Source organism: Epinephelus fuscoguttatus, linkage group LG8 (assembly GCF_011397635.1).
Source record: "Epinephelus fuscoguttatus linkage group LG8, E.fuscoguttatus.final_Chr_v1".
Taxonomy (NCBI): domain Eukaryota; kingdom Metazoa; phylum Chordata; class Actinopteri; order Perciformes; family Serranidae; genus Epinephelus; species Epinephelus fuscoguttatus.
Window position 1 is genome coordinate 9,154,498 of NC_064759.1, and position 23,395 is coordinate 9,177,892.

A 23,395-nucleotide genomic window follows, 5' to 3' on the forward strand; every position below is an offset into this window, starting at 1 on the left:
AATCAGAATTAAAAGGGAATACACACAATAACATTTTATTGTTTCATAGATTTCCATCCAGATTTGTGAACAAGAAATTAGATTTATTTTTGGGTATGAATCTGTTAGAAAGTCTGTGGAATATTGTGTGATTTCTCTTTTATTCTATTTTTTTTTCCTTCACACACAACATGTTTTTGAACCACTTTGTTTTCCTACACACATGAACTCACATTTCCATTCACTTTCTCACCCCTCCCAGCACGCCCTCAGATATACAACGGGAATTATGGGAAATCTCCGTATCTGACCCAATCCTTCCCTGAAGAACACTGATTTACTGTGCACATGTTTTTGTGTGTTTTTCTGTCTCTTTCAGTGTGTTTCTGATATCTATGTGTCTGTGTATGTGTTTTGGCACCTGGGCACATTATTTGGTTGAATGGTGGCGTAGGACAGTTGTTCCGGTGCGTGTGAGGATGTGTGAAATGCGTTTTTTGTTTTGTTTTGCATCAGAGTTAGAGCTCCTCACCTGGCAAGCTAGTCATGTTAAGCCATACAGTGCAGGGGGGTCTTTTAATGTAACAACTGCCATATATAAGTTGATTAAACCGACACTTACAGCATTTCAAATGTGGAGGTGAGGAAGATTTTTGCTCTATAGACATCCACGATTCAAATTGATTGGAGATTGGAGGAGATGGGTAAGAACCAGTGTGTACGCTACTCTTTCTGCATCATTACGATACACCTGACATTTCAGTTCTCCACTAAGTGTTTTGTGTTTCTGTCTCCAGTACCCCCAATTTTCATTAGCATAAAAAACACTTTCACACCAAGCTGTAATTGAAATGCACCACACCAAGTTTGGTAAGTTTAAAATAAAAGGATGTCAGTAAACATTTTTGCCCTGTCTTTGTTCAGCTGCTTGATTTACTGAGTTTAATAGACATGTGTTTTGGTCTACACATGGATATTAAACGACACTGTTGGTCGTGTTTGAGAGTAACGAAACAAGTGTTAGTGGAGTCATGTTACTGGCATCCTGTAACTGTCTGTAGACACTGTGGCTGTTCATAGCACCAGTTAGCAGCTGACTATGTTTTCATTCATTTTGGTTCTGATTGAGAAGAGAAAAGGCCCGCTAATTCACATCAAATTTCGGGGTATTTTTCTTTTGTTCTTCTTTTCACTTTTTTTTTTTAAGTGAAATGGAAACACCTTCCACTCACAATGGACACACCCATCAGATACAGTTTATCCAGTGATTATTTGCTTTTGATTCATTTTCTCTACTGGATGCAGACCAAACTATCCCTCCTACTTCCTGTCTTTCCCCTCTACCGCACGCCATTTTCATTCATTTTACAGTACGTCATACTTCGTGTATGTAAGCATTAAAGTGGTATCTATTGTCATTTCCAGTGGTTGATAAAGAACAAAGATGAGTTAAATTATTGCACATATTTCCAGGCTCTTTTAAGATGGCTCTCTGCTCACCGCACATTCTCAGTGAAACAGAGTCTGTGTAATTATGTCTAGACACCACACAGCAAATGTGCCAGCCAAGATAAATCAAGTGCAATTATTTCAAGAGGTTCCACCAGAGGTCTGATGGTAAAACTGTGATTTTTCAGCTTTCGAAATGCTCCTATATTCAAATCATCTTGCAGTAGCTCTTGGATACGTTAAGTACCGTTATGAATAGAGTCCTCATAGTTGTCTATTGGCACAATAACCCAATTGTTTTCTCTTCCCACTGCTCCTACACAGACATCAGTGAACACGCCTGGGAGCGAAGGCTTGCAAACAGACTCTGATATAAACTAATAATGAAACTAGTCTTGCATTGCTGTTATTCTGCGCCAATGTAGGTAAGAAAAGATGGCAAAAACCAAACTTTGACTTAATCACCACTCAAAAGCTCCAACCCAGGGTGGATACCCATGCAGCGGCTCACTGCTGCGTGGTCAGTGGGTTTGGGTTTGACGTTTTTGGCTGGTGTTTTTGACGGGTTTGGATTTCCTGCCATAAATCTATAGGATGCACCTTTATCTTGCTTTTTTAACTTTGGCACTGAGCTCCTTGTGGTTTTTTTGCATGTTTTTAGCAGCAGGCTGATGCTACAGAATGTGCTGTTAAGATGTTTATAGACACCATAAGCATAGAGTTCCTTTATAGTCTTAAATTTAAAAAAAGCTCGCACATTTGCATAGAAACTTACTGAACATGATTTGTACTCACTGGCAAAGAGTGACTTTTCCTGACACCCGATAAACACTCCTTGCTACTCATCCAAAGAGGATCAGGACCCTTTGACCTCAAGAATTTTAATCCCCCCTCATCCCCTCTTCCCTTGTGCCCCTTTTCCTGTGCTGCCATTTCTATTGGTGTACGCCATGCATCAACTTCGTAACTCATTTGGCTCTTTCTCTCTCCTCTCTCTGTCTCTCTCTTTCTGTGTGGTTCTTCCAATCCCTCATCACTTGTCTTTTATTTCCTGATTCCTCCTTACTTTGCTTGTGCCATCGCTTTTACACGTGCCCATTCCAACCGGTTCTTTGTATTTGTCGATGTTTGATGTTTTCCACACAATTCACACCCCTCTCTGGTGATTTTCCTCCTTCCCATCTTTATCTCACTATTCTTACTTCCTCCCACGCTCTCTTACACCTCTTCAACATGTGATTTTTCCCTCTACATGTCACGTTATCTGCCTTGATTGGACATCTCCTTTACAACTCCTCACATCCCTGCCACCGCTCATTGAATGGCCTCTCTCCTACGACCATCTCTCCCTGCTCCCACTCCTCTTTCCCCTCCCCTCTCTCTCTATCTCACTAGGAGGACCAGCTTTCCTCCCTGGGTTATGCAGACCCCGGTGTGAAAACTGAAGGTGGAGGGGGAGGTGGTGGAGGCGGAGGAGGAGGACAAGGAGGAGGAGGAGCGGTAACCGACGATCAAGGCCTCAGAGTTTCTTCCTCGGGCATTTCCTCTGACAGCTCGCCCCACAATGGAGTCCTCCCCCAAACTGTAGACCCTCCCTCTCTACCCACTCCTCATCAACATCCTAGTCAGAATGGAGAGCTCCGTGGCAACCAAACATCCTCCCCCATGACAACCTCACAGGCAACCGGAACCACGGCAACAACAGCAACTACAGGCATAGCAGAAGAAGGGGGAGTAGGTCAAACACAACACTGAGCCAAATCAGAGAGAGACGACACAAAGGAAAACTCTGTCCCCCGTCTTTCCCATTTAGCAAGCTTTGAAAAGAATCCGCCGTAGATATTCTGATTCCCTGGGCGAGAGAGAGAAGAAAAGTGTGCGGGAGACAAGTAGTAATCACACAGCAACTGTACAGTGCATAACACACGAACACACAACACAAAGGGCTCTTCAACGGACACTTGTTCTCTTGATGCTCACATGGAGCTTCAGTTAGTATCAGTCTTGCAGGACAAGATAATGATACCTTATCACACACTGTTTGAATCGGTCAAACAAAGCATTTGACATACACACCAAGCCGATATGTGAACACCTGCTCTGTGCACTCGTTGCCTGTCTGCGGCTTCGTGAGGAACAAATACACGTAAGGAACAAGCGCTATACTAGAATGTCTTGCACCCCAAAGACTTCATAGTAGCCATTAGCAAGTGCTATAAGCTAGCTTATAGTCACCCTTGACTCCCATGGATGTAGGTGCATTAAATAAACCTATCCTGAACACGCCAGGCTGCAAATTGTTTAGGTAGAGATGTTGGTGATGTAGTCTGGCTTTCTTAGTGCCTTTGAGTGTTTTTCAACAGGGTTTTCCAATAGAGATCTGAAGTAACAGAAGTAACGGATGGAGATCCAAGTTAGCTTTTGCTAGTGAGAGAAATGATCTGTGGGCTGAAAAGAGAGATTCAAAGACACAAGATCAAAGCGGCGTAGAGGTTTTGAGTGACAGAAGACATTTTTGGGAACTTTTTTCCAATTTTTTTTTTCCAATCTAAGGGACTTCTTGTTTTTTTGGACTGAGCTCGTGCAATTTTTCTCTTCTCAATCTCAGAACCGATATGTGATAAACTGGTGCTAAACAGAAACAAATGGTGCCATTTTCCAAGTCAAATGTCTGTGTCTGCCATAGCACTGCCTCTTTCATGATTCACTCACTGTCTTTTCTCTCTTTCTCTCTCCCCTGCGATTTGTCTTTGACAGGACTTTTATTCCCCCCAGTATGTTTTGTATGTGTCTTTGTCTTTGTTCTCTGTGCATCCTGTTGTGTTCCTATGTCCAATGGGGTTGTTGGGGTTTCCATATGTGTGTTTTTAGAAGCGCCCTCCTCCAATCTCTGGTTACAGTTAATAAAAGCAGCTCCCCAATTTAAGATCTGATGGATCATCTATTGAACGGGTTATTTCAAATTTGTGGAGACCCAAAAGTGCTATTTTTTTTGAGTTTACACAGAGAAGTAATAATTTTAATAATGAATTTAGCTACTTTGAATGAAATGGATGAATGGAGATTTACAGGGTTTTTTTTAGTTAAAAATGTTGTGTTCATATAGAGAAGACAAGTGGTGCCATTATGAGTACTTTTTATTTAGATTTTTTTTTTTAATTTCTCTTACAATTTTCACCCAAACTGCTGTTGTAAGTGTATACAAGTACTAATGACAGTCCCCAGTTTTTATTTATTTTTTTTATAGTAAACATTGCCAGCGTGATATGATAACAAGGATCATTTTATGTGTGAAAAAAACATTTCAACCATTTAGGTTTGCCTACCATTAAGTGCCTGGGATAAATATATTGAGCATCCTTTGGCCAGTAGACTAGCTAGTCATCGACCAAATGCACGTTTTAATGCCTTGCTTAAGACGATAGGATTATACAACACCCCTGATGCTTAAAAAAACCAGTACTGACATACTTTTTTGTGTCGTTTCCATAATTTGAAGTTTCATTTCAAAATGAAAAAGCTGGCATCTGTTTCTGAAACCACATTGAAACAAATTAAAAGAGTTTAATTTGAATTTTTAGAATTACTGTACGATGTGTTTTTGAAATGAACTCTTCAGTTTCTCATGTGTCAAATGCTGAAAACACGAGTCATTGAAATGTCTGTAACGTGTATCCATATTCCTTCATTTTGTGTATGAACTGTCTGTTGTTACGGTTTGTCTGGATGTGAACCTGTTTTCGTGTCCGTAGCCTCACACACTGGTGACGCTCTGAAACAACTCAGCTTGTTTGAAGGTTGAACCAAGAGGAGTTGAAGAGTTTCACATCAGCTCTGTGTCAGCCATTTTTCTCTTTAGAGTCAACAAACCACTTAATTTGCAGTGTCAAAGGTCAACACGGCCGACGCTAGCACTTTGTAGGCCAGTGCTAATGGATTAGCTTGGACTCATTCTCTCAATGAATGTTTAACTGTTGAACCACCAAATGTTAATAATGCTAGCAGTATCACGCAGGGAAAGATTGTCTTCTATTGAGACAGCTTGTAGGGCTACTTTTCTTCTTGTGAAATTACTTGTGTGTGAAGAATGTTGGATTGGAAGCGACCTAGGTTCAGTGTCTTTTTCAGAGATGTGAGATGATCCGTGATTGAGAAATTAACATTGCTGTGAAAATACCTCAGTGACTCAGGTAAACAAGCAGTTGCCTCAGAGCTGAACACACACAAATATATATATAAATATATATATATAGAAAAAGAGATGAGTCCAGCTTTGGACAGACTGCCACCATGCAGATACTCGGTCTCTCGCTATGCTTCAATAGCACCTGATCAAGCACCCTCCCCCGTTTCTTCTCTCTCTCTGTCTCCCCTTTTTTTCTCCCCCTAGCCACTCTCACAGCTTCATGGAGGACAATGTGGAACCTAATTGGCTGATGCACCATCGGCAGTCCGCAGGGTGGCATAGCCAAATGTCCAGAGCCCTCTCTCGTGACGCGATTGGCTGACAAAGGGAGAACTTGGGGCATTGGTCCCATTCTCTTTGCTCAAGGGATGGTGCAGAGCCCCAGCGGACCATGTAAGGAAATGCTGGGTTGTTTTTTTTTGTTTTTTTTTTAATTTTTAATTTTTTACTTTACCTTGGCCCTCTCTCTCTGATTTGATAACAGGATTTTTTTTTTTAAAAATGTGATTGACGCCTTGTGGTTGGATCTACATTTTACTTTTAAAAAGGTAGGCTGGACACATATTGGCGTTTGTTAGCCTGCCGAGCATGCAAAGAACAGCTATGCAGTCTGATCAATCAGCAGAACGGAGGAACACAAAGGCCAAGGAAGGCGTGACGCCCAAATTGAGAGAGAGGGGAGGTGTATTGTGGGTAAGATGTATTTCAAAGGTGCTTGACTTCTCTTAAAAATTTTCAGTCAAAGCTGATTTACTTTTAGAGCATTTATTTCCCTCTCTCTTTCTCTCTTTCTCTCTTATAGTCTTTTCAAATTACCCTTTGACTCCTCTTCACCTCTTCATCTACTCACTCTTTATCTATCTAGGGTTCTCAAAGCATTATTTAACCGCTTCATTTTTACTCCAGTTTAGACACACTTGATCTCTTTCTCGACTCGTATAGTTTTAGCTCTTCCGTTCGAATCTCTTTCAGACTTTGATTTTAAAGGAAACTAAATATGCACAGCCTAATACAACAAGTGAAACTGCTTCAGAACAAAACTCTTTGCTTCAATGAAGACTTTGAAAAACCGGACAGAATGTTATTATTTATATTTCTATGCTTATTCTTACAATAGTATTTAAAAAAAAAAAGAAACTCTTCATCAGAAATCTTCCGGAGCAGATATTTATTTCTTGATATAGATAGATGCCTCTATCTAATGGAAGTTCATAAATAATCCATTTTATATGAACCAAGTTTTCTTACTAAGACAATCCTGTGGAGAGAAGCTTTGCCCTGAAGGACTGTGACGAAAGGGACAAACTTGTGTTTTACCTACTCCCCTTACAGCAGTTTGCACGTTGCTGTGACCTGTGCCCCGCCCCTTCCTCTTGGTTATAATCATTCAAAACAAACAAAAAAAAAAGAAACAGTGGACGGATGTTTCTCGCCCAACAATCGCCATGGAGCTCTCCATTTACGGACGATGTGAAAGTCTTTGGATGAGGACATTCTTACAGCTATTGTTTTGTACTCCACTTTCGACTATCTGTCTGTAGAGTTTTAACCGAGCGGAGGATGAACTCTTGGTTTCAGTGTGGCCACATTTCTGCAGTCAAATTGCTGTAAAACTCCCCCCATTTATTTCAATGGATGGACCCCACTGACACCAGTCTGAGTTGAAATCCCCGCCATTTCCACTTACGACTGAAACGACGACAGAGAGAGATATGTTAGAGGTCCTGCTGAAACGAGTGAATGTGTTTGTATATAAGTGTGCGTACTGGCTAAATCTTTGTGTATATACTGGATAAATGTGTATATATGGTATGTCTATGTGTATATACAGTTTGTTTGTATATGCAGAGTGTACAGTTATTTTTCCTCTAATGTTTCTCTCTCTTTCTATGAATAGGTCTTCTCAAGTTACCAATACTGAGGCATGGAAAGGTTTTTAAATGTACCGAGCTGTCAGAGGCACTTTGTGCGCAGACTTAGAATATCAGCAAGGTCTGTCACTTAACGGCTGCATTCTTGAAGCTCTCATACAAGAAGTAACTCACATACTCTTAAAGCTTGCACTCATTTTCTGACCAACTAAAAAGCTTTTCTAAGTAGATTTGGGTGACCAAGCAATGTTTGTACATATATAGACTAAGACAATTTTTTTCCAGAAACCTCCATCTGCATTTCTTTGAAAATTCTCGACCTGTTTTTGAGTTCTTGCGTATCTGACTTTCACTTTAGGTTCCTATGGTATATGTTTGCAACGGTTGTCATTCAGAGTTATATATTTATTCTGACAACCCTTATATATTTCTTGAAATTTTGTTCCCCAAATTCTGCCTCTCATGGAGCCCTCTAACCTTTTGTTGAGATCCGGTTAGACTGGCGAATTCTTCCATGAAAGTATACTGTCATTACTTAACATTGCTTGTTTTTGTATAGGTCCTTACTAAATAAGTGTGCCTCCCCCCTTATACTCTTACTAACCTTAGATCCATTAACTCCTCTGGTCACTCATCTTCATACCCCTTGACAAGCCATAGCCCCCCTCCCCAAAACTCCTCTATTGTTGTTTTGACAGGACAGACATTTGGGGATTTTGTGTATATTAATGGAAGAGTGGTGTTGAAGAGTGTATTGCAGTTGTATATGGATTTGTTATGAATGTGGATATTCTGATCATTGAATTATTATTGTAATAATGATAATAATTATTGCCATTTTGATTTCGTTGATTAATTCCTTTGATGCGGTTGATGAAGATGCCATTGTTCCTTTTTTTTTTCTTTTTTTTCTTTTTTTTTTTTTTGGAATACACCGGAATTTATATTTTTCGGGTGGGTGAATCTGGAGATAGAAATACGTAAATAAATAAATAAATAAACAAATAATTAAATTCTTAACCTGCGGTGGAAATGTGTGTTCTGTTTCTTAATGCATTGACTTAAAGTATCCCTCCATTTCATATTACTGCTGTGATAGATCATATTTATCTTACTTTGTCAACAAATCTCAACACCGTTGTTTTCTGTTAATTATTAAAGGGGCCAAATTCAGAGCATGTGGGTTGACTGCACACGGTTCTCAACATGGAGTCTGAGCCGGTGGCTAGCAGCTAATGGTGCTAACTCCATAAACAATGGCACCAGTGCTCACAGAGCTAACGGTGTTAACCAGGGTGGAACTGGAGAATGGGATTTTGCGATGATGCCATCACAGTATCTGCAGTTACCGTCATATGAGTACAGTGTAAAGCTGCAGCAATGAGGTGGCCAGTTGGATATCCACATGCACTCACGGCCCGACAGGTTTACCATAACAAACCACAGAGAAGCTCGGATTATAAACACACACAGAGCGCGTGATTTCATCCTCTGCTCAGGAAGCCATTACTCCACTAAATCTTTACATAGCAAATAGTGTTTTGCGGCTTTATAAGTGCTCTGAATGTTGCATACAGAACTTTTAAAAACACATCAGAGAGCCACACTGTTGCACTGGGTGACATTACCATTAATCTACACATCGTAGTTTGTCTTGAGACAATCCCACATACACCGTCCTGCTGCTGTAAGTACTCACCAGAGCACCAAGTGTGTATAATACATAGCTGAAAATAGTCCCCAACAAATGCTCTTTTAATTTATGTTTGACTGACATCTGCTAAAAACTACAGTGCCCAGCTGTTTAAGGAAATCTATTAGCCTTTTTTGTAATGAAGTGTTTTTGTGGCTTTTGGGATTTACACCTTCAGTCGTAACAAATTGAGACAAAGTTGGTAAGTTGTTTGTTTTGGTCTTTTCATGGGATTTGTTGAAAACAACAAAAATATAGAATATCGCCAGCCTTTTCCTTCAAGCTGTGGGACACATGGCTCAGTTTTTGTCGGGAACCAGTGTTTGGTCACTTCCTTTTTCAGCAGTGGTTGAAGATATATGCAGATATTTTACTCAAGTAAAAGTAGTAATACCACAGTGTAAGAATACTCTATTACAAGTAAAGGTCCTGCATTCAAAGTACTACTTAAAGTACAAAAGTATTAGCTTAAAAATATACTTGAAGTACACAGAATGGCTCATTGCAGAATAATACATATAATATCACTGGGTTATAATCAGTGATACATTAATGTGTAAGCATCACTGATGTTGCTAATTTTAGCTTTATACTGCTGGGTAGTTTCATTTATATTCAGTACATCATCGTAATCTTAAATAGTAACTAAAGCTGTCAAATAAATGTAATGGATTCTTAAATTTAGCAAAGTAGATGTATAAAGTATTAAATGGAAACACTCAAAAATGTACTGAAGTACAGGACTTGAATACATGTACTCCGTTACAATCCACCACTTGACTATAGGGCCACAACTAGGAAGTATTTTCATCATGGATTCATTTATCAAGTATTTATAGAATAATTGTTGTGTGTGTAAATGGTTATAAAAAATAGATACAATTCCTGCAGAGCCCAAAGAGACGTTTTTAAATTGCTGGTTTTATCTGATAAACAGTTAAAAAACAAAAAACAAAAAAAAAAAACATATTTTATTTACAATCATATAAAACAGAGAAAATCAGAAAATCCTCACACTTGAGAATGTGGTACCCACAAATGTTTGGCATTTTTGCTTCATAAATTGTTGTCAATTAACTTTCAGTCACTCGACTAATTAATTAATCATTTAATTGTCTCAGCACTATGCTGTATGTATAGGCTCACAGCATGCACCCCCTCTTAGCAAGGTTATGAATGATCAAGAACCAAAACTGTCTCTCAAGTCAAAAATTCTGCACTACGAACCCAAACGAAGTGTAGGTTATCAATTGCCTTCGCTGGTTGTACCTGGATTCCAATGGAAAGATTCATTTTCTAGTCTCACAAGCTCTTTCACCCTTATTTTCACAGGTAAGTTTTTGCAGCTCACTTGTGGTTGCATCACAGTGCTCGCTCATCTGGGTTGTCTACATTTTCCTTCTCTTGGTGAGCTGAGCAGATCATTTCCTCACACTCTCCCCAGCTGAGGTGCTGAGAGCGAGGATGGCAGGCAGGATCTGGGAGTTGGGGACTGGACTGAATATAGCAAGCTTGTAATTATCCTCATCCTCCTAAACTTAATCGCCTGCAGCTCCTTAGTGAGTTGGCAACTTCTGAGTTTGGACAGAGCAGGAAAAAAATTAGCACAGCGGAGGAGCAATAGACAGTTCATGCTGTGCAGAATGAACAGAACAAACAGAGTTGAGAGTTCAACCTCAAGTTGCTCCAGACCACACATCAAATACATTCATGTAATTATTCTCCTAGGTTACACTCTGAGGAATGTTCGTAACAAAATGAATGTCAAGGTCTTCATTTTTCATTTAATACAATAGACCTGTGTAAAACCATGCCAAAATTGTGCATTTATTTCTAAATTACAATATTTTAGTTTCTAAAAACATACTTTTATCATTCAAGCAGACAAAATCATGACATAATGAACCAGAACCTTAATAAAATTACCTTGTCCTTCCTAACTGATGCCTCATCTTTCAGTGATCCCCTTCATCATCACCTGCCACACCAATGTCTTGTTTCCACAATCAGGAAATCCATAAGAATACATTCAATTTAGCAAGGAAGCATGTCTGAAAATGCCATTTCTCTGACTTCAACACAGCATTTATAGGGATGCAAAATAATCTGTGATCTTTATGGACCTCTACTGGCAACCATGAGGAATTACAACAACAGTGTTTATAGTGGCTGTGGTTTCTGTGCCTTTATGTGCAAATGATGGAAGTATGAATGCACGAATCTGGAAAGAAATTATAGGCTATTTATTTGTGACACAACTGTAAAGTCATATACAAGTCTTACATTGAAGATTCCACTTAAGAAACATTTACTGCAACATGTAAAGTAAAAGTACTTGTTGCTACTTGCAGAATTGTCCAGTTCAGATAGTTATTCTACATTGTGTGATAGTTTAAAAAGATTGAAATTGCTGAAAATACTTAAGTAAAGTAAGAGTAGCTTAAAATTGTGCTTAGGTACAATATTTGAGTAAATGCACTAAGTTTAAAAAAAAACACCTTTCTACTTCTATTTGTACAGTGTGGCATGCACTTAAAACTGCTAATTTCACTAAAGTAAAATAGCTACTCTTAACTGAAGTTAACCTTTGAATGCAGGGCCTTGACTTGTACCAGCGTAGTTTTACGCTGTAGTATTGCTTCTTTACTCAAGAAAAATATCTGGATACTTCTTCACACCACTGCTGAAATCTTTTTTATTTTATTTTTGTATTTATGTATTTATTTGAATGTGTAATTTGCAGAAGTAGGAAACATTTTAATCAATTTTCGGAAATGCGGGATTTGCACACAGTCTGGCAACCCGTGACTTGAGCTTGTGAGCGTGATCGGTACTCTCGCGATACTCAGGCGGTCACTGCCTGATAGGAATAATGGCCGCCTTCGTAGCAATGGCTGGAACGGGGAACAACACAAGAGGCATATCAGAGCGTTTTAGCTGACCAGGAAGAGCCTAAATTACCAGGCAACCCCTCCTACCCGGTTTTCAGGACGGATGGGTAGAGGGGGGTATTGCCAAAGGACACAAGAAGCGAAAGAGACTCAGAGGGAAAGGGAGGAAAGCTAACGCTATCTCGATAGCTAGCGCTAGTTGTCACTGCCGGGGAACAAACCCGAGTAGCCCTGACAACTGTGCGGTCCGGAGGGCTGAAGGAAGCGGTTGACCAGACGCTGGAGCGTGTGAACAAATAACCGGCAAGTCGCTAACATGAGTGGACCGGGTCAGGACAGTGAGCCAGAGGCGAAAGTCCTTCTCATCAAGCGGCTTTACAGGTAAGTTGGCGAGGCCGTTTTGCGTAGCTAACCTAGGTGCTAAGTGGACGTTATTGTGCTGGCTAACTTAGCTGCTAGCCAATCAATGTTTGTTATCACAAGAAAGGGTCCATCTATTCTTCTCTTCAGGAAGCTGTCACGACTGTGAGTAGCCACACATTCCTTGTATACCCAGTCAGCGCAGCTTCAGCTAAATCTGACCGGGTAGTCATCATGTTTTGTGGAAGTGTAGCTTATGTTAGCAAATCATTATTTAGCTGCAAGTGTCATCAGTGCGCTTGTGACAAAGGGAACAGAGAGGACTGTGGCACTATGATAGCCTCCTCGAGATTGCTTAGATCACGGCGTTACCCTTGTCATAATGTTAATGTTCATATTGCTTCATGTTACCCAGGGCTGTGGTGGAGTCTGTGCACAAGCTGGATGTCATCATCGGCAGCAAAGCATCCTACAGAGAGGTCTTCAAGCCGGAGAACATCAGCCTTCGCAACAAGTAGGTCCAGCTGTCTCAGCAGTGTGTGTGTGTGTGTGTGTGTGGAGGGAGGCAGGAGTGTTAAACATCTGGACAGTTGTTCTAGATAAAATTCTGAATGTAACCAGTTGCTGATCGCTTAGCTTCAGTTCATTTAGCTGTGACTACCCCTCTGTTTAGCTGTGTGTTCAACTGGGATTGCCTGCATGTCTCCCGAGTTTACAGATCTGATATTCTGTGTTGACATTGTACATCACAGTGTGCTTAAATATAATGATTTGGTTCTGTCTTATCAGAAGTTGTGATCACTGTAAGGCTAAACAAAAATAAATGATAATAAAGATACTGCTTTGTGCTCAGTGGCTCAGCCTGTGAGCAGGATTGCACTTGTTATTTTCATACTGGGTACAATGAAACAAAAGCTGAGAAAGAGGAAGTTGCTGGTAAATGTGAAAGCGAGGCTTGGCCATGTGTCTACACAGAGGGAGAGACGGAGGAGATAATGTCTTGTTTTGCTCAGTGATTGCCTTGGGAAGCAATATGCAGTGTAAAAAGTTGAGGAGGCAAACTTTCCTTGTGGTCAGGACTGCATGTAGAGCTGATTTTTTTGATTAAATGTGCCAAACTTTTGCTAGTTTCTAACTGTGAAGATTTGCTGCTTTTCATTGTCATATATGATAGTACACTGGCTGTCTTTGGGTTTTGGATGCTTGGTTTGATGAGTGAGGCATTTAAAAATGTCACCTTTATCATTTGTTTCATATGCATTTCCACTACTACCCATGAATGTGGCAAATTCCAATGCACATATTTTGGGATGATTTCACACCTGTATTTAAACGTATCCACAAGTATCAGTTCCCCCAGGACATCATTTAATCTAAGAGCTGTGGTCATATATTGTACTTGCATATATGATAATTTGACACCAGTGTGAGGCTCATATGTTGAGTATTATATTATCATCTTCAGCATTAAATAATGGAAGTACAAAGCACTGAAGCATCTCTGCAAAGAGGCGATAATGACAAATACTGCATGTACTTGCTTAACTGAATTAACATAATCTTGTCATCAGCTGCACACAAAGTGTGGACTGAGATTTCACAATATTCTGGTGAACAACTCTGAATCAGTTTACACAGACCATGTGAGTCACAGAAAGGAAAGGCATGCTCATTAGTGATATATGTCCGACAGCATTCGAATAATCTGTTATTACTAACTGCAGTGTCTATAAAGTAGGGCTGCATGATGGTTTTCATTATCTCGATTTATCATGACAAACAGCCCACCATTCCAGTATGTATCCTGTAAGGTGTTTCTGTTCTGCATAGCCCCACCTGTTCCTGTGAAACTAGGTTGACTCATTGGTCCACTTGTCAAACCGGTGACCCAACTACCTCCTTAACTTATGCACGTGTATCTGCTTTTCCTTCTGTGTGTTTCCAGGCTGAGGGAGCTTTGCGTGAAGCTGATGTTCCTCCACCCTGTCGACTACGGCCGCAAGGCTGAGGAGCTGCTCTGGAGGAAGGTTTACTATGAGGTCATCCAGGTTATCAAGACCAACAAGAAGGTAACTGGCCCATGCAGCGTGTGTGAGACAACCAGTTTTTCTGTTGTTAGCTGGCTTGGCATCCTGGCTGCCACTTAAAGGTCAACGGCACCATGACATCTGCCATTTTGTGGTCAGTGGGATGTAATGTTCCTCGCAGAGTGCCAAGAGAGTGTGCATATTCTGCCTGAGTGATCCCAGTGGAAATCAAACCTCTGAAAATGTCACTTTTGGCGCTTTGCTCTGCTGTTGGACCAACATAGGAAAAGCATCAAACATTATTGGCCTTATCAAATGTTACTGGATCATTTCTGTATTTAATTCAGTAATAATAATGTAGTGAGTGTGTACTGTGATTCAGATGCTTGTGAACTGGAATCATGAACATGTTTTAATGTCATCAGCAGTTGAGTTTTAGTCATTGTTGCTCATTTGTTTGTTTGTTTTAATTTGTATAAGTCATAAAGTCTCTTGCTGCACACAATCTGACGAATGTCCATAAGTGATGCTTCTTGAGTTAGCATCAGACTGTAAGTTTAAAAATGAAGAATATGTGGGGGTTAAAGCTAGACAGAAGTGAGTTTATTAGACCTCTGTAGTCTGCTCCTCATCGCTGCTTTAGGCTAGTGGCTGGAGGCTGTGTCAGCCAGTAGTGTAACACACTTGAATCTACAAACAAGCTGTCATTGTTAAAGTTACATTGGGGGTAATGTTGGCGTCAAGTTTTGACAAGGAAGAGGACTGCGTGGCATAAAGAAGATGATATATTTGGTTCTGCTACATTGTTTTTGATCCTCTTTTTAAGGCTGTCTGGTGGTGTTGTAGCTTTTTGGTGACAGTATATTTCATTGTTCCATGCTTTTGTACTTTGTTGATGCTTATCGTAAACTAACATAGAGTTTATTTTTGTTGCTCTGGTCATATCTTTAATGTATTGGCTCCTCTCTTTTCTTTCTCTTTCCTCTACTGTAGCACATCCACAGCCGCAGCGCTCTGGAGTGTGCCTACCGCACACACCTGATCGCCGGCGTGGGGTTCTACCAGCACCTGTTGCTATACATCCAGTCACATTACCAGCTGGAGCTGCAGGACTGCATCGACTGGACCCACGTCACAGACCCACTGATAGGTCAGATATGCAAAGTACACATTCACACAAAGACACAGATATAGAATTCAAACATCTCTAACTAAATGTTTTTCTGAATGATGTATAACATTCACACATATGGTTGTAAATATGCTTGCCCACATTTTGGACATCTTTTTAATTAAATTTAGAAATTTTGATCACCTTTAGGCCTTTTTCACTGAAGATGTTTTGACAAGTCTTTCTTGGAATAAATTCTATGTCCCTGCGCCGGCTTTAAGATCCTGATATTGTGCATGTCTATTCACCTTATTTGCCTACCAGAACACTTACAAGAATACGGGTACATTCACACTGATACGTCTTCATTTTAAAACGCATAACTATTGCTGCGTTCATGCCCAGTGTCCATACTACTTGGCCATTTTGGAACCACTAAAATGCAGACCTTTGAAAATGCTGCTGACCCTCTTTAGGTTTGAAAACTCCAGGGTTGTGTTTTAATCTGGACGCATGGAAACAGTAGACTTTCAAAAACCCTGATGCAGACATTCATGTTTGCTTCCCAACTATGTCTTATCAGTCACATCTTGTCAAGTCAAAACATTATAGTTAAGTCTGCATACCTCTTGTGATTTCATCCTTCTTGTGTGGGTACTCTTTCCCATCGCCATGGCTTCCCCAGTGATGGATCATGCTCCTGGTACCTCTCTGAAGCCCAGTTCAAACCATAGATTCGGGATGTGATGATCTGAAACAGGCAACTACGTGCAATGTGCCGTTCTGCAACGTTCTAAAAACTTGCTGGTTCACACCGATGCAACTAGATGAGACGGTGTATCATCTCTATGCAACAACTCTCTGTACTTCTGTTCTGATTTGCAGCTTTTCAGATTTCATTTGTGGCTGAATATAATTTGTAGCTTCTTAAAATATGAATGAGGATAGTGATAGTGAGATACTGGCTACAGCTGCATTTGTAGTAATGATGAAACAGTAAAAAACCAAAGGAAACAAGCATCAGATGGACCGTATTAATAATAAACATACATACAGTGAGCAGGAGCAGCAACTCACCCTCCGACACAGGCACACCATTAGCAGGAAACAGCAAGCGAACACACTGTCTTCGGTCATTTTGACTTGACCAGCGGACTTCACTCCAAGCCAATTGGCTGTTGAAACAGGTGACGTGCTTTACGTTCTAAAACCAACCGCCCGGCAATTTGACCAGCTGAGTTGCAGATGCCACCATCAGCCGGCTTGAGTCAAGCACAGACTGGCCAGTTCACACCGCTGCAACTTTTCTCTGCAGCATTCAAAACCAGTTTTGTCTCATTGTGAATCTTTGGTCTGAACTAGGCTTAATATTTGCTTTGTAACAACTCCCAGTCTGTTTTCTCCTGCTTTATACTCACGTGTTTCTTTCAGTAACAGTTCATTTTGTCGTCGGTGTACGCAAAGAAATCTCTGGTCTTACTTTTCGCCATCTCTGTAGTATTTTCTGTAACCAAGCAACCAGCCTCAGAGTAGACAGTCTGCTTTCTGTTTACATCAGCACAGACGCCTAGTGTATGTAAATTGTCATGTGGTATGTGTTTTCAGGCGAGTTAATAAAGATGGAGATTATTTCTGAAGCACTGCTGAAATGCTTGCATGTACTAGGGTTGCAGCAAACTGGTTTTATCGGTTTATTATAGTTATTTTCAAAGGGGAGACTTTTTACTCATACTTCCATTTTCATTCCTTTACTGACTGATAATAATGTGAATTCTGTAATACCGTGAAACCGTGATATTTTCTGAGACGGTTATTGCACCATGACAATTTCACACCGTTGTTTATGAAGATCGTTTCCTTTCAAAATGCCTCTCAAAATGTAAGTGTATTAGTGTGGACGTGCCCTAAAACAGAGCCATTATGACCTGTGCTTTTCCTGCTATAACAACACAGAATCTTTTTCTTTACAAAATAGTTTGTGATAATGTCAAAGCACTCAATTCTAGTGAGAAATGAACCTGCACAGACGCATTGCTTTTGCCACCTTTGCACCATTTAGATTTACTACACTTGTGAAATGGGTGTAAATCCCATTCAGCATGGTATTATACATGTTTTGAAACTTGTGGATTTGATATTCACACTGCTCAAACTCCATGAAAGGGTCCACTGGAAAGATGCCCATCATTTACAGCTGGTACTTTCACACTCCAGATAATGAATAGTGTGGTAACACAGTTTTATTTACACCAGGTGTTTATGCGTCCCTTGTCTGAATTCAGTCTCGTATCAGATGTCGGTGTTCCCTTGTACGATGCAAAGCAGACAAATGGGTGGAGAAGTGCCAAGTCAGTCTATTGTCAGCGAAGATAGACAGGTGCAGGGTCACCCAAGTATGTGGTTCTGTGCAGCTGGTGCTTGTCCTTTGCCTCAGAAACCCTCAGACAACAGGGGCTGAATACTCAGCTAAATAGCATCTCTAATCCTGTGTCCCAGCATGAAGTGAAAATTTATGTTATCAAGAAATAACAAGGTGCTGTTTCATACATTCAAACAATCTGCTGTTTGCAAATCGTTGCTTTGCTGGAATTTAAGCTCTTTGGTTGCGTAATTCCAAGTCATTTTCCATAAGTGCATCAGCTAAATGCTTTAAATGAAGGGGAAAAAAACTACATTGTGTAATTGTTCCCCGCAGGCCGAAAGAAACCAGTGTCAGCCACCCCCAAGGAGATGGAGTGGGCACAGATGGCCTGTCATCGCTGTCTGGTCTACCTTGGAGATCTAGGTAATAACATGATAATAGACTGTGTAATTATTCCATCTCTCAACCCAGCTTCTAGAGGTGTGAGACAGCATGTGTGTGTCATTCAGCGTGGGAAATTTTGGCTTCAGCTATAGCACATAATTGTCAGGAGGCTGTTTGGTTGGTTCAGACTTATGTGATACAGAGATATCAGCATTTTGATTGATTTTTCATTATTAAGCTGACAGTTATTAAGCAAATGGAATTATGTCTGCACCATTTTCGGTTTGCCTCTGGATAGATAAAAGAAAATTTAATTGAACCTGTGAACATTTTTTATTTTTCAGCTAAAGTCCATCTTGTTGTTAACGTTTGTTACTTTTTCTGTTACTTCAATGTTTCCTGTGCAGCTCGTTATCAGAATGAACTTGCTGGAGTCGAGGCTGAGCAGCTGGCTGAAAGGTTTTACCATCAGGCGCTGTCTGTCATGCCACACGTGGGTGAGTGACTGTAATGTTAGATTTCTTAATAACACAGCACTTTGCTGTTGCCATGGTCGGGGAGAAGCTGGTAAAGCTTGTGTTTTCTGAGCTGGAGAGTGGCAGGAACATGATGCTTCTAGAAAGCTTGAAAAATGCTTTTATCAGGCGTGATTCTTTGACGAGCAGTAACAGTGACAAAAGTGTTAAAACTGTTGTTCAATAGAAAAAGAAAGCTTTTAAAGACGAACACTTACACTTGTTAATTCTCTTGATAATGTTACTGTGGAGGAAAGTGATGTTTACACTGCAAATATATTATGTGTTTAACACTGGTTAGCTCCATACCACTCACATCTGTATGCTCAATATGCAGCTAGAGCTAGCAGCTGTTTAGCTTAGCTTAGCGTAGCATAAAGACTGGAAAGGGGGGGGGGGACAGCTAGCCTGGCTCTGTCCAAAGGTAACAAAATCTACCTACCATCTCATCTAAAACTCACTATTGAACTCATTATGTCTTGGCTCTTTTAATCTGTACAAAAACCTACTTTAAGAACCACAATTTGCCGTTTCACAGGCAGTTGTTTGCCAGACTATTTCTTAGCTAGGACAAGTAACTTGTAACCAGGAGTAGCAGCTTGTTATTATATATAATGTTGGTATTATTGACATTTTTATTGTAGGGTTTTTGTGCTGATTAGCAAGCTTTAAACGTGCTGATAGGTGGAATTTGTACATTGATCAGAACTGTATGCTTTAGTGCAGTGGGTTGCAGGTCCATTCTTAAAGAGACTAGCAAAAATGTCAAGTTTGTAAAAAGACAGTTAATTTTTAAGTACAGTAAATTTCCAGATTAGAGCTTTTATTTTGAAGTGTCGTTTTCTGCTGCAGAGTGAATGACTAATGGACACCTCCATGACAGAGACAGCAAACTAGCTCAACAACATGGCCGGTTACAGAAAATGAATGAATATCCAAAGTGTTTTGGTGTCTGAATCTTGGCTTATAGCACTGCAACATTTTGACAAGGCTGTACACAGCTCAGAATTATGTCTGCCAAATTGGAGTTAGACGCTCAATACGAATATTTGACTTTGTTATTTTTTTACATATAAAGTTAAAGAGGTTGAACAGGTTACGACGTGACGTTCAGGGTGACAACAACGTTAACATAATATAGTAAACAAGCCAAGTTAGCACTCCAAGCTAATTAATGCTAACTACGGTGCAGCATTTCTTGGCGACAGCAGATATTAAACAGAAGCCAGAGACTGCATTGTCTAGTTGTGAGCTGTATATTCACCACTTCTAAGCAGAAGGCAGAAGATAACATTATGTTGAAGGCATTTGGTTATTAGACAGAACGTTAGGTAATGATTCTCAGTCCGGTTTACTCATTTCCTCACCCGCCTTTCTACAGGAATGCCTTTTAACCAACTGGGCACATTGGCCGGGAGCAAGTTCTACAACGTTGAAGCAACCTACTACTACCTACGCTGGTGAGGAATGTTTATGTTCAGTTATGTGTGATGTTTAGAACTGAATTACAGCCCAACAAGTTTAACTTAACATATATTTTATTTGTGCTAGCATCCAATCAGATGCCCCCTTCGAGGGTGCCTATGGCAACCTGAAGCGTCTGTTTGACAAAGCTGCCAAGATGTACCACCAGGTGAAGAAGCAGGAAATGAAGAAGCTGTCTCCATCTCGGCAAAGGTGAGGAGTACTCACAGGAGAGTTGCAAGAAACACAAACACAAAGTTCCTCTGAGGCCTCCTTTGATCACGAGCCCTCTCTGGACAGCAGTGGTGTAATTACTAATGGTTTTTCAGGTTTGCCTGGTGGGAAAAAAAACCCCTCTAAAATAAACAGAATATTTTGACTTCAGTGTGCTGACATCCCAGAGTAATTTTAATCTAGTCCCAATTGACATCTGGGGTTTCACATAATTACCGACCCGCCTGGCCGCCATTTGAATCACAAAGGCGCTCTAACCAGTGGTGGGATGAAGCAGCATCTCTCTGCAGATGGGATTAGATAATTGATGATCCCCGTGGGGAAATTAGGTTGTTGAAGCAACAAAAGTTACAGGAATCAGTAGGAATAAAAGACAAATATGCATACAAATGAAGCATGTAAATAAACAGTTTGAGAGATAATGCCTGGCATGCTGAAGAAAACTCTGGAGGGAAAAAGCATAAATATAGGTCATGTCATCTTGCCTGTCTATTATGGGATTATTTAGATTACCAGTGTGCATGGAGCAAATAAGATTAACACATTATTTTGCCACCTGGACACAAAACAATGCTGTTGTTGCTCATTTATACAAATAACACTTCACTTAGGTGTGATGTGTGCGGTGTGAAAACTTTTTGCACCAGATTGCGCTACATTATATATGTTGTGATATACAGAAAATCTTTTGCAACACCATAGATATAACACATCTGTTATCCACATTTTGGGAACTAAGCCTCTTTGCTTATTTGGGTGGGATGAGGAGTTCCACACTTGTGTTACTTCTGTTTGTGTCCAAATTAAACAAATGAGATATAACCTTTGTACCTCTGGATAGACCCAGACTAGCTGTTTTCCCCGGCTTCCATTCTTTATGATAAAGGCTGCTGGCTCAAACTTCACATGTAGTGTATAGGCATGAGAGTAGTATCAATCTTTTCTTTAACTCTCAGCATTAAAAAAACAAAGTAGCTTGCTTTTAAACATTCCCTGTTCTCAATATTTTTGTGTTTAATTACTCAGAGGACACAGAGAATGTCTCAGCAATAGTAAAAGCACTGATAAGAGTACCAACATGCACCAACAGGACATTCAACACGCCACTGTTTCTGTAAAAAAATGTTTTGCTTTGATAATTTCACCACAATCACAAGTGCTTCACAAACAGGACAATATTTAATGGACATGGAGAATTAGTTACAGAGTTATAATATCTGTATTTATGATTTCCTTAATTTTGGCATGACTTTTTCTTTGCAGATCAAAAGATATTAAGCGCCTCTTGGTGAGCTTCATGTACCTTCAGAGTCTGCTGCAGCCCAAGAACAGGTGAGTGCTCGTGCTTACTTGGATCGCACTGTTCCTCCTCTGTTTTAGAACCAGTCCACAGTGGAAATAAGCCTTTGACTTAACTACTACCTTTAGTCCTTAACTAGTTTATTGGTATGTTAAAGGAATCCTTCTCCCACAAAAAGATAATTTGTCTATCAGTTACACCCCCAGTGTTACGTTGAATTCTTGAAGAAAACTTTGTTTTTCTTACAAGCCTCCACGGTGAACAAAGAATCCAAAAAGGGAGGAAGTTTTTAATGAATTGAAGTAAACAGAGACCCCTTTTTGGGGCGTCGGCGGCTTGGTGGGTAGAGCAGGCGCCCCATGTACAAGGCTGTTGCCGCAGCGACCCAGGTTCAAGTCCAGCCTGTGACCCTTGGCTGCATGTCATCCCCCCTCTCTGTCTCTCCCCTCTTCAAACTGTCCTGTCCATTAAAGGCAAATGCTCCAAAAAATATCTCTTAAAAAAAAAAAAGAGAGAGACCACTTTTAACAACAGCAAAAGTACATCAAAAACTCTTTTCATACTCTCACACAACTCATAGAGTATAATTCCAGTCTCAAAGCAGCCCGCCCTTAATTGTGCATAACTTTAAGCTTTAATCAAATGTAAACGCATGAGTTATATGAAAATTCACCCCACGTACTGGGTGGGGGGATGACCGCTTGTACTCCTGTTCAACAAGAATTTTCTCATTTTTTGAATTCTTCATTCACCTTGGAGGCATACGACAAAGTTTTCTTCATGCATTCAAGGTTGTCGATCATTTTGTGGGAAAACTGTTCCTTCAAGACTATATGAACACAGTGTGGTACAGTTTGTGTGTTTAGTTATTATCAAATCAGTCCATCTATAGTATCTAACCTCTCACCTGCAGAAGTGATATTAAAATCAAATATTTCGTTTTGTGAAGTGTGGACACAGGTCAACAGATTTGAGTGTTTACTGTCTGTGAAATGTTCGGGGGGAAAAAAAAGATATATGAAGGACAAAAAGTGAGCATATCGTGACCCCTGGTCCACTGATTCTCCGCAGTGTTTTCCTTGGATTATTCATTAATGGATAGTGCTCACCTGTATTTTCAGTGCATCCTTTTTATGCTGTTGCTTCTTCTCCTCTGTTTGTATCCAGTCTGATGGAGACGGAGCTGACGTCACTCTGCCAGTCGGTGCTGGAGGACTTCAACTTGGTGCTGTTCTACCTGCCGCCGCCGACACATGGCATTGCTCACCACTCCCCCAGCGAAGAAGAGGAGGAGCAGCAGCAGCAGCACGCTGACAGCTCCTGCCCCGTGCTGCCTGACACCCTCGTCTTCAAGATGGTGGTCACTTGTCTGATGGTGGTGCACAGCCTGAAGAGGGGAGGTTAGTGTCAGTGTGATGTGAAGGATGTTTTGGGTTTTTAAATGATAACTATAAAAGAGTAGTGAACAAACAGTAAAGTTTTTCTGTAAATGCCCCTTAAAAAGCTGTTACAAACTACAGTGGGCCTGCATATCCAGGTCAGATGACGCTTGGAATAATGAGTAGAAGG

General features: G+C 40.4%; 2 protein-coding genes across 12 annotated transcripts in view; both read left to right on the forward strand.

Moving 5' to 3' along the window:
* syngap1b (synaptic Ras GTPase activating protein 1b) overlaps window positions 1-8,378 on the forward strand; it is a 217,134-nt gene extending 208,756 nt beyond the window's left edge. For 8 of the 11 annotated variants that reach the window (XM_049582897.1, XM_049582896.1, XM_049582898.1 and 5 more), the window contains one exon: window positions 2,824-5,924. In XM_049582897.1, the coding sequence (XP_049438854.1) occupies window positions 2,824-3,183 (360 nt within the window). In that variant the 3' untranslated portion in view covers window positions 3,184-5,924. Of the gene's footprint in view, window positions 1-2,823 lie in introns of all 11 variants that reach the window. The other 3 variants (XM_049582902.1, XM_049582905.1, XM_049582903.1) reach the window with 2 other exon arrangements.
* Window positions 8,379-12,012: 3,634 nt separating this feature from the next.
* smg5 (SMG5 nonsense mediated mRNA decay factor) overlaps window positions 12,013-23,395 on the forward strand; it is a 29,600-nt gene continuing 18,217 nt past the window's right edge. The window contains exons 1-10 of the mRNA XM_049582909.1: window positions 12,013-12,450; window positions 12,845-12,943; window positions 14,375-14,498; window positions 15,450-15,606; window positions 18,263-18,352; window positions 18,721-18,810; window positions 20,210-20,288; window positions 20,380-20,505; window positions 21,790-21,858; window positions 22,994-23,226. Coding sequence (XP_049438866.1) covers window positions 12,386-12,450; window positions 12,845-12,943; window positions 14,375-14,498; window positions 15,450-15,606; window positions 18,263-18,352; window positions 18,721-18,810; window positions 20,210-20,288; window positions 20,380-20,505; window positions 21,790-21,858; window positions 22,994-23,226 — 1,132 coding nt within the window. The 5' untranslated portion in view covers window positions 12,013-12,385. The remainder of the gene's footprint in view (window positions 12,451-12,844; window positions 12,944-14,374; window positions 14,499-15,449; window positions 15,607-18,262; window positions 18,353-18,720; window positions 18,811-20,209; window positions 20,289-20,379; window positions 20,506-21,789; window positions 21,859-22,993; window positions 23,227-23,395) is intronic.